The sequence below is a fragment of the Macaca thibetana genome, chromosome 7, assembly GCF_024542745.1.
Source record: "Macaca thibetana thibetana isolate TM-01 chromosome 7, ASM2454274v1, whole genome shotgun sequence".
NCBI lineage: Eukaryota > Metazoa > Chordata > Mammalia > Primates > Cercopithecidae > Macaca > Macaca thibetana.
Genome location: NC_065584.1, coordinates 132,521,065 through 132,533,219, shown reverse-complemented (window position 1 = coordinate 132,533,219; position 12,155 = coordinate 132,521,065). Strand labels below are relative to the sequence as shown.

At 33.3% G+C, this 12,155-nt stretch overlaps 1 protein-coding gene across 2 annotated transcripts in view; it reads left to right on the top strand.

Annotated features, from left to right (window-relative positions):
• The window catches only part of MYEF2 (myelin expression factor 2), a 43,727-nt gene that overhangs the window by 22,962 nt on the left and 8,610 nt on the right, over positions 1 to 12,155 (top strand). Inside the window, exons 10-16 of one of the 2 annotated variants that reach the window (XM_050797218.1) lie at positions 1,538 to 1,639; positions 3,145 to 3,195; positions 3,489 to 3,557; positions 3,864 to 3,962; positions 4,259 to 4,330; positions 6,058 to 6,266; positions 6,346 to 6,397. In XM_050797218.1, the coding sequence (XP_050653175.1) occupies positions 1,538 to 1,639; positions 3,145 to 3,195; positions 3,489 to 3,557; positions 3,864 to 3,962; positions 4,259 to 4,330; positions 6,058 to 6,266; positions 6,346 to 6,397 (654 nt within the window). The remainder of the gene's footprint in view (positions 1 to 1,537; positions 1,640 to 3,144; positions 3,196 to 3,488; positions 3,558 to 3,863; positions 3,963 to 4,258; positions 4,331 to 6,057; positions 6,267 to 6,345; positions 6,398 to 12,155) is intronic. The other variant, XM_050797219.1, reaches the window with a different exon arrangement.

Sequence of the window (12,155 nt, the reverse complement as noted above, 5' to 3'; positions counted from 1 at the left end):
TTTTACTTAAATATTTTTAAGCTAGCTTAGTAGGTACATCTAGATTAGAGTTGATATATTTTCCTAGTGAATCAAAAATTTTATAGGGTGATTTTTTTCTCTAGTAATTACTTTGAGTCTTTGGTCTAATTTTAATGTAAGTATGGCAGCTTTATTTTGTTTTGTACTTGCCTGGCACATTTTTCCTATTTTTTTACTGTTTTAGGCACACCCCTTATAAACGGTGTTATTGCTGGGCTTAGATAGACTTTTTAAAAAACTCACTTCGATAGTTTTTTTTGCCCATGAAATTGAAGAGTTCAGTTTCTTCACATGTATTGGTTCATTTGGATTAATTTCTATTATATTATTTTGTGTCTTATTTTTCTGTCTTACAAATACTTATTTTTCTCCTATCGTGGATTGTTCTGGATATTTTAATATTTCTATGAAGCCTGAAGTTAATATAATTATTCTTTTATGTAATAGTAGACTGACCTTTCGATGTAGTCACTTTCCTACTGAATTATACTATCATTGCTCAGCGTTTTAGTTCTGTATTATTAGTTCTGTACTATTTTTTTTCTGTCCTGCAAATTAGACAATGTTATTTACCATTTTCTTGTGTCATCACTCCTCTGCTTTTATGGACTCTGGCACTGATTTTTTTCCTCTGAAGCATGAATGTTAGAAGCTCTTTTAAGTGAGGATCTTTTATTTGTAAATTCTCTCAATTTTGGTTTTTAAATGTCTTCAAAGATAGTTTAACTTGTTGTATAGTTTAAGATTGATAATTATTTTCTCTAAGCACTTTGAAAGTATTCTATAGTCTTCATGTTTACACTGTTGCTATTAAAGTCAGCTATTTGTTGAATCGTCCTTTCTTTATAAGTAATCTGTCCTTGTAGCTGATTTTAAGACTTTGGTCTTTGTTGTGCAGTTTGACAACAAAGACCCAAGTTTTAAAATCAGCTCCATGTCATTATGGAAGTAACCTAAGGTCTCAAAAATTTCCTCTTTTATGGATAATAGATGTGGAAACACTTAAGGTGCCATTAAATACAAATAAATATTTATATCAATGAGAAAACTAGGTAATGTAATATTTGCCTTATTCAGTGTTATACTTTCATGGTTATTGACTTTTTAGTTTGATTTGAGCCATTTAAAAAGTAATTATGAAATTTTAAGTGGGTCTACAAATTTGGACAAGATGCTCATTTTCAGATATGTGTGCCGTATATAAGGTGATAAGATATTACTCAAAATCCTCTAGGTATTTTATTATTCCTTTCAGTGCACCTTTAAGTGGGGTATAAGGTGCACTTTATAGTATATCATGTTTTATTTCATAAAACACTTCTCATTAATAAATGGTTTTATAGTCAGGCTTCAGTGTGCTACTTTCTAGATAAAAACAAGAACCAGTGCTCTTACTTGAAAATTTGCAGAAATTGTAGAGATACTACTACAGGTATATAGCTCTTTAAAAAAGTTTATTGCCAATTAGTTAATCATATATGGATCTTGGTAATAATTGTTCTCATTTTTGTTTTAGGTGGTCTTGGCGGCATTGGGATGGGACTTGGTCCGGGTGGACAGCCTATTAGTGCCAGCCAGTTGAACATAGGTGGAGTAATGGGAAATTTAGGTCCAGGTGGTGAGTATTCTAACTTTTTTTTTTCTTTTTAAATGATACATATGCTAGCTAATAAAGCCTCCATTGATGTGGTCTGTAATAATGTTTAAAGGACTCTAATTAATAGTTAGATATTTATGATGTCACTTGATTCTGAAAAAGGGATGAAACCTTGAGCACAGCTGACATGAAAGAGATAGGCAGAAGTCGGGAGAGTTTCTTTGGGGCCAGCTGTGTTGTAGCTAGCCTTTTAGCACTTTGGATTTTGAAATGTCTTTAAGGCAGAAGGAGAATATATCATGTATGTACAGTATTTATGGAGTAGCTGAAATGCTACCATATCATAGGCAACTGAAGTTTGTTTATCCAGTTGGGAAGGTAGCTTTTCAGTTAGTTAGTTGGCTGCTTACCTGGAAGAACTCTCAGTTCATTTTTAGAGACTGGTTTTTAAACTTTGATGTTAGGACCCTTTTATATCTTAAAATTTGTTGAGAACCCAAAAATGCTTTGTTTATTTAGTTATAATTACCAGTATTTACTGTATTATAAATGAAAAATTAGAAATTAAAAAAATTACATATTAAAAAATGATAAACTCATTACATGGTAAACTCATACTTAAAAGCTTTAAGAAAATAAACTGTTTTTCAATGCAAAAAAGAAATTGGTGAGGAGAGTGGCATTGTTTTACCTTTCCACACATCTTTTTAATGTTTGACTTAATATTGCTGTTATATCTGTTTCTGCATTTAGTTTTTTGTGATATTGTATATCATGTAGTCTTTGGAAAATGACACCTTAAACTCAAGAAAGTGAGGGTAAAACGTCAAATAATGTCTTAGTGGTGTTTGGTGACTTAAGTAGTTTTGACCTATTGAACCCTAAAGAGTCCCTGGACCATACTTCTTGAATTACTGGTTTAATTGATGGACTAATAAATGCTATCAGATTCCTATTTTTGCCGAGATGCTGTAGTCACACTTTAAATTATGAGGCTCATTATCATAATCATTCTGATCCAAACAAGTTTCCTCCCTTAGCCTTAGACTTTCACACCTACCTACCCTCTCCTAAATCATACTATTTATATTTTTAAAATTTTTACTGCTCCTTTTAACTGCCATGTTTAGAGAGTCCTTACATTCTGGCCTGATCTCTAAATCTGCTGTAATGATATTTCTGTGTCTATGCTGGAAAAAAATCATTGATAGTAATATTTCTGTGTTTATTGTGGAAAAAAAGTGAATGATTACCTAGTTCTAGATATTCTCTAACTGAATGTTGTGGGGTTACTAGTGAATTTCGCTTTCTTGTCTAATAAATGTTCAAAGAGACCTTTTTGAAGACTCATGATTAGGCAGCTGCTATGGCATAGCACTTTAAACCATGCCTCCTATACCTTACTGCTTCTCTAGTGTTTCATTGTGGTTATACCAGTGGTATCTATTTTGCTATAATGCATTATATCATCTTTTAGTCATAAAAGTAAAATATACTTAAAGTACATACTGTGTATTTTATTTGAGGTATGGGAATGGATGGTCCAGGTTTTGGAGGAATGAATAGAATTGGAGGAGGTATGTATAAAGATTTGTTTTTTTGTATGTACCCATCACCATTTTTAATAAACTAGAAACTGTGTTGAGAATTCCATGAAAAAAAAAAGTCATGGTTTATTGTTGGCTCATGTTCTAAAGGCTGCTAGCAGAAATTGAGCCTGGTACATACTTAAAGGAAGGTGATGTGTTAAGAAGTAGCTGCACAAGGTAGGGTGGATGTAGAGCTTACTGGTGAGACTTAACATTTACAAAATGTACCTTTCAGCTACATCACTGACAGTTGGATCTCAAAATTAATCTTTATTCCATAGGAATAGGGTTTGGTGGTCTGGAAGCAATGAATAGCATGGGAGGATTTGGAGGAGTTGGCCGAATGGGAGGTAGGTAAATGTATGCAGTGGGAAGTGTGGGCACATTTAGTTTTCCCTATTATTAAAGTTTCCCCCCTATAACTTAGGAATGGGTGCTAAAAATGTCTTCGGAAGGCATGTAGGCACTAGGATATAAGGACAGGCCTGGTGGGAATGGGGATGATATGTGTGGCATGTGAGGTAAATTGGGTAAATGACAGACTGTTTTGTTTTTGTGACTTATGCTGTCTTTTTATAATTTAGATACATTCCTGAATGTTTTCGTCCTGCATTGATATATTTGAAAAAGGTTAATTTGTTGCACAATTTTTTCAGAGTTGTACCGTGGTGCCATGACTAGTAGCATGGAGCGAGATTTTGGACGTGGTGATATTGGAATAAATCGAGGCTTTGGAGATTCCTTTGGTAGACTTGGTAGGGCTGGCTGCATACTTCTTTTCTTTTTGTAGGCTATAATTTTTGAAATTTGGTTTCTCTTTTTTTGTGAAAAATCAGAAAATCATAATGTTTTATACAATTTACTACTGAAGAAAACACTTTAAAGATTTTAATATGCTAGCTCTCTTTTTCAACATCTTACATATTTGAACTCTATTTTCAGAAGACTTTATGCTTTTCAATTATTGTAAATCAGAGCACATAGTACCTTGGGAATTTTAAAGTATGATTATTTAAATTAATTAGTATATTATCTTTCCATCCTTGTTTAGGCAGTGCAATGATTGGAGGGTTTGCAGGAAGAATAGGAGCTTCTAACATGGGTCCAGTAGGATCTGGAATAAGTAGGTTTAAATTTTACTAGAATTTATTCAGTAATATTTGAGTGCTTGCAAAGACTTTGCAAGAGTAGTTATTGTAGTATAGTAATACTTTGTTCTTATATGTTAATGTGTCTTGCTATAATTTGAGAAATCTTGATAATTGAGTGAAGCCTTTCTGTTTGGTTATTGTTTGAAATTTCTAAATTAACTGTTTGAATTTTACTTCTTTGATATTTCTAAACTGTGTGTTAATGGCCAGTCCAAGAACCTTCTTTCCAACTGGGGAATCTGGGGATTTCTCTGATCATGTGTCAGGAACAAGTTTTGCTTTAGCACCAACTTTGTTTCCTTTCTTATTTTCTATAATAGCTATTAGTGACTAGCTTATTTTGTTTGTAAACATCTGTGTCTTTTGGTAAATGCAGATATAACACTCTTAGGCATCTCCTGAACTTGAGTCAGGCTAAGGTTGAAAGAGGTACTTATTTCTTTTCCTCTTGAACCTTTCCCGTAATAGCATCAAGAGTAGTTGCAACACTGGGGAATGCCGAATCTCCCATCCGTCCATTTCCACTACTACCTTTTAGGTCTTACATTAAGCCTGAATACATGGAGTATTTATTATTATTTTTTTAACCTCTTTTGCTTACTGGGACATGTCTGTGAGCTCTCCATACTTTATTGACTTCCTTTAATTGATGAAATTTCACAAACAACATACAACCTATTTAAACTATTCTAAGAGTAAATTCTAAAATCCTGTCAGCTGAAGACATCTACTTCCATTGTATCTTGCTCCTCATTTTATTCTTCCTTCCATCATCTTTTAGCCTCAGCCATTTCCTGTTAGTCCTAACTTCTGTACCTTCCTCTTTTAGCTCAGTGTCTGTACTTCTGTTTCCCTGATTTTATATTGGTTATTCACAAAAAGCCAATTTGAGGGTGATGTTGATTTTTAGAATTTCCATGTTTGGGGATATTACGTACAAGACAAAAGGTTTGATAATGAGTAAGATGGGAGTAAGTGAAAAGGACAGGAAATCGAGTCAGTGCATAAGAATGACGTAGGTATGAGTTTGGAGCTAAGTTCTTAAGCTCTGGCTAACGGGGAGTGATAGCATTTTTTGTTCCCTTGACAAGTTCTGAATAATATTGAGATTAAAAGTTATGTTTTGCTATGATTATTGAATTACCATGAGAATAAAAACTGGGAAACAGAGGTGAAGATGCTGAGGTGAAAGATAAGGTAGGAAAGGAATATTTGTAGGAGAGTACGGTGAGAGCGGCTTGAGTGCTAAGAGTTGTAATAATTTGAATTTATCTCTGTGTATCTTTACTCTAGCAATTATTATGCTTGATATTGGAAAATAAAAATAAGGATAAGAACAACTGTCATGTTATTGGAAGCAGTGATTGGTAGAGGATTTATATATTTATATATTTAATGATCAGAATATAATTTTATACAGTTATATATGTATAATATATTTATACAGTGGCTAGAATTTCTCAGCTAACTAAATATATACTGAAGCAAATCTGTTCTTTGGAAAGTTATGTTATCTGTATGAAAATAATTTTATGTTTGTATATTATTTAATTATATAAACAAATTAATTTTCCCCCTTCTTTCTCAAAAATGATTATCTCCTCTTCTTTTCCTCCTTTCTCCTCTTCTCCTTTTCCTTATGTTTTTGAAACAAAAACACAAAATTCCCAAATCCCCCTGTCCTTTCTTGAAAATCCAGGTGGTGGAATGGGTGGCATGAACAGTGTGACTGGAGGAATGGGGATGGGACTGGACCGGATGAGTTCCAGCTTTGATAGAATGGGACCAGGTATAGGAGCTATACTGGAAAGGAGCATCGATATGGATCGAGGATTTTTATCGGGTCCAATGGGAAGCGGAATGAGAGAGAGAATAGGCTCCAAAGGCAACCAGATATTTGTCAGAAATGTAAGCAAATAAATATTAAGGATAATTGAAATTCTTTTTTTTCTTGTATATGTGTTACTAATACCTCTTTTCATTCTAGCTACCTTTTGACTTGACTTGGCAGAAACTAAAAGAGAAATTCAGTCAGTGTGGTAAGTATGCAAATGACTGCAGATATGTTGATATTGATTATGGAGGAAAATTGGTTTTAAACTTTTATACGCTGTGTTTAGACCTTTGCCTGTCCAGATGCCTATTCCTGGATAGTCTTGATAGTGGGCCAGGTCTAATTCCACTTCAAATAAATGAATTATTTCACTATCTTTTGACTTAGAACAGTGCTGTTACTACTAGGTAATAACAAGGTTTAGGTAACAAGGTTTAGGATATATCATATTATTGTTTTTCTGTTAATAAAGATAGGACTTGTTTTATTACCTCATTTTAAAAAGATTAATTGTTTGCATTAAAATTTTTTTTCTCGTGAGAAACATTAATAAGTGGTATATTTATTTACTTGTTTATAGTATAGTGCCACTGCACTATATATAGTGCTTTGTCAGCATAACCAACTGAGATGCTGATGTCCAATTGATAAGGGAGTTAATAGGTGAGACCCATTCTACATACACTGTATTCCTTCCCAACACAGGAAACCTAGGTGGTAGCATACAACCCACTGCCAGGAATGCCTTGGACATGGGTTCATTTTGGTTGCCCTTCTTATTCTTTTATAAACTGTTCTTAACCATAATGATACTACTTATACAACCTTAATGTGTTCCATAAGTTTGTGGAAGATTAGGTGGTTTATTTTAAAAAAGAACTTTTTATATACCATACTTACTTTTGTTACAAAATATCTTAATTGACTAAATTCTCACTTTTTGTTTCTTTTGCAATAATGGGAGAATTCATGTGAGTGATATAAAGTAAAATATTTTTTGCTAGTATTAATATTTTTCTGCTATTGCATGGAATCTCAGAGACTGTAGTCACAATAGGAAGTTACATAAGGTAACATATATATAATTTCTGAGGTCAGGTAGCATATAGATAATTTGTGAGGTCTTGAAGGAATAGGTTTAGTGTTCTGTCACAAAATAACCTTTGTGGCCGCTACAGAGATAATATTATCTCATATTTCTTTATGTCTACTCCTTTGTAGCTTTTATTTATATTAATAGTTATTTGTTCAAGTTTTCTTCCATCCTACATGGAAACTCTTGAAGGCAAGAACTGTCTTTTTATCTTAGCTCCTTTTGTTGCCTCTGTACATATAGTAAGAGTTTATGAAAAGTTTATAAGTTAAGCATTCTGGGTAGATGTTCATTTATTCAGTAATTTATTCATTAAATCCACAAACATATTTTTGGCAGTCTGCTAGGCACTAGAATTTTGAAGGTGAAAAAAGTCAGATGCCCTCAAAGAACATACAACATGAATTTGTCTAGGATATTCTGTTGACTCTCTTTCTTGATCATCCTTTTATTTTGCACTAATCAAAAATTCAAGAAAAAGTTGTTGAAAACAAGTTAACTGGTTGATAGTCACCATTAAGAGAAAGCAAAATAGTAAAGTGGCATTGAGGTATTGGTCTTTGCAGGAGTGAGCAGATCTACCAGAATGAGTAAGCAGTGTCTGGCAGCAGTGTCTGGCCATGAATCCTGTAGACTACAGAGGAAAGAATGTATATAGGGTCTTAGTGAAATACATCAAATGACAAGCAGTGGCAGCAAGTATAATCTCTGTTGATGTTGTTTCAGTGAAAAAAAATCTCCAAATGAGATATGACATTATGTTAAAAGTAGAAATGAAACTTAGCAAGATAAAGAGAAAAGCAGGACAAAGAAATGACAATGAAAAGGTGACCAATGTTGAGTTGACTGTTCTTTATTCTTTGTAGTCTGCTTTCCTTTCGAGGTTAGATATGAGCAAGGCTTGCAGCAAACTTCAAGTCTTTGGTGGGCTTCTGGTTGGAGTGGCCTGATGACCTGAGGACATCAGCAATTGCAAGACATTTTTTGAATGGAAAAAGCATTCTAATCTACATAGAAAATTTTTACAGTATTTTAGCCATATAAAATAATGGTTAAATTATTATTCTTTGCTTTGCTATTTTAGCTCTATCCTTATAATCCTTTTTTGATTATAATTATATTTTAAGATTAATGATTTTTTGTTTTATCAATTCTTTTGTAAAAGTCTCTGACTCTTAGATTTTATATTAAGATAATACCATATTTACACAATTCCCTATATCTCCCTTATTTTTAACCTTGAACTACATTGATGGGAAAGAAAGTTATAATAATACAGAATTAAGTGTCCAGCTATTGACAACTATACAGATTATCTAGCTAGTATGAACTGAACCATCCATTTTTCTGCCATGTCACTTATTTATAAATCTTTTTCTTAGTATGAGACATTTCTGTTTAACATGCTGCAAGCCAGTAATGGCCTCTTGGGCAGTAAAAGGCAGTCTTCTGTTGTTATTCTTCTTCTTGTAAGCCCAAAGAGAGTAAGTATATTCTCTTGCTTGCTTCTTAGTAAAAATCTAGTAGTACTCCATGCATCGCCCATAAACAATGTCTGTCAGTAAAGGGTACCACTGGCAACCCCTCTGCTTATAAATTATCTCTAGTGATTAACTGTTTTCGATGGAGTAATTACAAAGGCTGAGTAAATGTTATTTTATGGGTTATATTACCCTCAATAGAACATTTTCTCAACCTTTGTAATTTAGAAAAGATTGCTTTCATATCTTTCCAAATATAACAAGATGAGAAGTAAGTGAATGTAACTACTATTTTCTAATTCCATCAAGCCCCTGAAGGTAATGTTTTTGACCCTAGCTGGTAAGATACACATCTTTCCTGTAGCAAAAGAGATCTTTCTTTTTATCTTGCCTTGTATAATTCCTCAGAGAGATGCATTTTCAAAAAGGCTGAGTATAAATAAATTAACCTATTTAGTATTGGACCCCACATCATTTCCGTTTGTACTAATGGGGTCAAATGGGCATAGTCTTTTAAATGTGCTTCCATGTCATCTGTATACTTTAGCTGCATTCTGGCCTTCTGGATCAGTATGATGCAAGACTATAACATTTTAGAACTTCAGCACAAGGAAAACCCATTTTCAATTATACTTGCTATAAACCATATAAACAGATATAACTTTGTTTCACAGATTTCCATTATGTAGTATTTCTACATCAGTGTGCTTGTTAACTGCATGGAAAATGAAGGCTTATGGTAGATTTTATTGATTAAAGTACTTGCTGCTTCAAGCATTTTGAGGGGACTTTAGAATAACTTAAGAGTAAAAATGCGGTAATAGTACAAATGATACATGATGAGCATTCATTGATAGGCACTATCTTTCGTTTGTAAAGAAACAACAGAAAATTTTCTTTTCTATTCCTTATATCCTTATTATGTTTTCTTATGGTAGAATGTGTGATTTTCCTTTTTTCATCCATGGTTGTGTTAACAGCTTCATGTAGGCAGTAGATTTTATTGAACATTCTTTAATTTGGTCTATTTTTACATGTGTTTTTTTACCAGCATATCCCAAAATATACCCCACAAGATGTCAATAGGCTGGGTTAAATAAAACAGAAAGGTTTCTTTTACTGTGGGACGAATCTTTTTATTACTAGTATATGTAACAGCAATATGTTTGATTATTCTGTGATATTGATTTCTCGTGGCATACTATTTTGTCCTGTGCTGTTGCCAAAATAGCAGTACTGTTTTTGTTTTCTTGGAATCGCACAAGATTATTAGATATTTAACTTAGTTGAGGAAGTTCTCAGAGCATATAAAAAGTCAGGCAGGTCTGATTTTAATCAGCTATTTGAAACTAATTTTTTTCTCTTGAATTATTTATCTTTAGAAAAGAAAATATTTTAGTTGCTGTTTTTATAGGATCAGGAAGAAACTTAGAAAATTTATAACTGTTTTTGGTTCTGTCCTGCTGGGATTCTTTTTGGGGGAGCAGTCTAACCATGAAACAAATATTTATGGGCTACTGTCCATATAGCTTGAACATCAGAACTGTAAGAAAGTTCAGGTATCTTAGCTGAGGGATCTTGTCAACTAGAAAATTTTTTAGGTCATTGCGAGGTCAGGAATTTGGAGGTCTGAGTGCTGATTTCTAAACTGAAAGAGACAATTTAAGAGAAACACAAAGAAGAGAAACTGTCCCGAAAGATTGAGAGACAGATTATGCAAGAAATAGTGACATATTTTCCATTGAGGTTTTGAAGAAGATTTCTTGCTTAGGTGAACTTTACTATTGCTAATAAACCTATGATGGGATACTTAAGAAAAACTACATTTTTAGGTAAAATTAGGGTAAGGAAGAACCTTTAACCTTAAAAGTCCTTGAAAATCCTCCACAGTTCTTTTCAAAATAACTGTAAGGTGCTGTCCTTTACTAAGAGCTTCTTTAATTAAACTTGCTTTTTTTCAGGTACCAGCATTCAAGATATTAAGAGGACTCTGGAAATTGTGCTGCATTTATCTTTTAAATTGTTTTAAAATGTGTTTTCCAGTTTCATTTTATGATGCTTATTAGAAAGTGTGATTGCTGTGTTTTTGCTTTTTTTCCCCATTTCGTTCCAGTTGTGGGCTGAATATTAATTTGGATCTACTTTAACTATTATCATGTAATTTCTCTGGAGATTAGCCTATTTTATAACTTTTCAGAACACATTTAAAGACTATCTGGCATGTGTAACAAGATACTGGTTTTGTCTCAGTATGATATGTATTATCTTAGACCATTTAATTAGTGTTTAGTAGGTGAGCAGTTGACTACCAGTTGGTTTTCAAAAAGAAATGCAGTAATAGGGAGTGGATGAAAAAGTGAAAGTATAAAGTAGTCCATCATGTTATAGGTAAGAGATCTAGATTTCCACAGAAAAAAATCTTCCTTATGGATTGATATTAAAATTTGATCTTACCTTCTGGAAAGGGCTTATGCAGTTTTTTGACAGGCCCTCTTGTTTTTACCTTTCTCCTTTTTTTCCTCCTCCCTTTATAGAGCTAAATATGTCTGGCTGTCTGATTTGGTTGCCAGACTAAAATTAGCCCATAGTGATCTGGCAACTATAATATTTAAAGTCTTCTAACTTGATTTGTTTTGACATGTACATCTAGTGGGGAGGGAAATATTTTGGTAAGTAGTCACACCCTAAATTTATGACCTGTTTGGATTGAGTGACCATGTATTCCAGTTTGCCTGGGGATAGTCTCACTTTACATCTGTTACTTATGTGTAATTATTGATAACTCCCCTTTTACTCTCAAAAGTGTTCTGTTGTAGTGATGAATTCTTGTGGCCACTTTGTATTTTGATAAATGGTATTGATTTACTTCAGATACCAGTCTCTAGAGTTAGCAATGATATAACTACATAAGGCCAGGTTTCTGGTTTTCTTCCTCTTTCCTGAAGCTTCTCTGAGATTCTCCTTGACATCACTGTTTTTACCTTTATTGATTTAAATCTATGCTATCTTTTCCCGTGACTATTTCTGTAGCATATTTGGTGCCATTCTTAGACTTTGAGCTCAAATTGTGGTACTGAATAAATGGCTTTGGCACTGTGGTTGCAAGCAGAATTAGTGGGGCCCTTTGTAGCCTGATAGAAATTAGATTTCTGGTCAGTTGCACTTGTTTGCAGGGGATAAAGGAGTGAAATGAGGATAAAAGGGAAGGAAGAGAGAGAGATTAGGGAGACTGGGCAGTAAGCAACCATTTATTCTAAAAATAATTTTGTATAAATGTGTAAGTTTGTCATAGGGCATGGTGAGTTGGTGGCATTTTGTGCTAGCTTGACTTATTGCTTATACAATTAACCTCAGGAATTAGGGATTTAACATAAATAAAATACATTAAA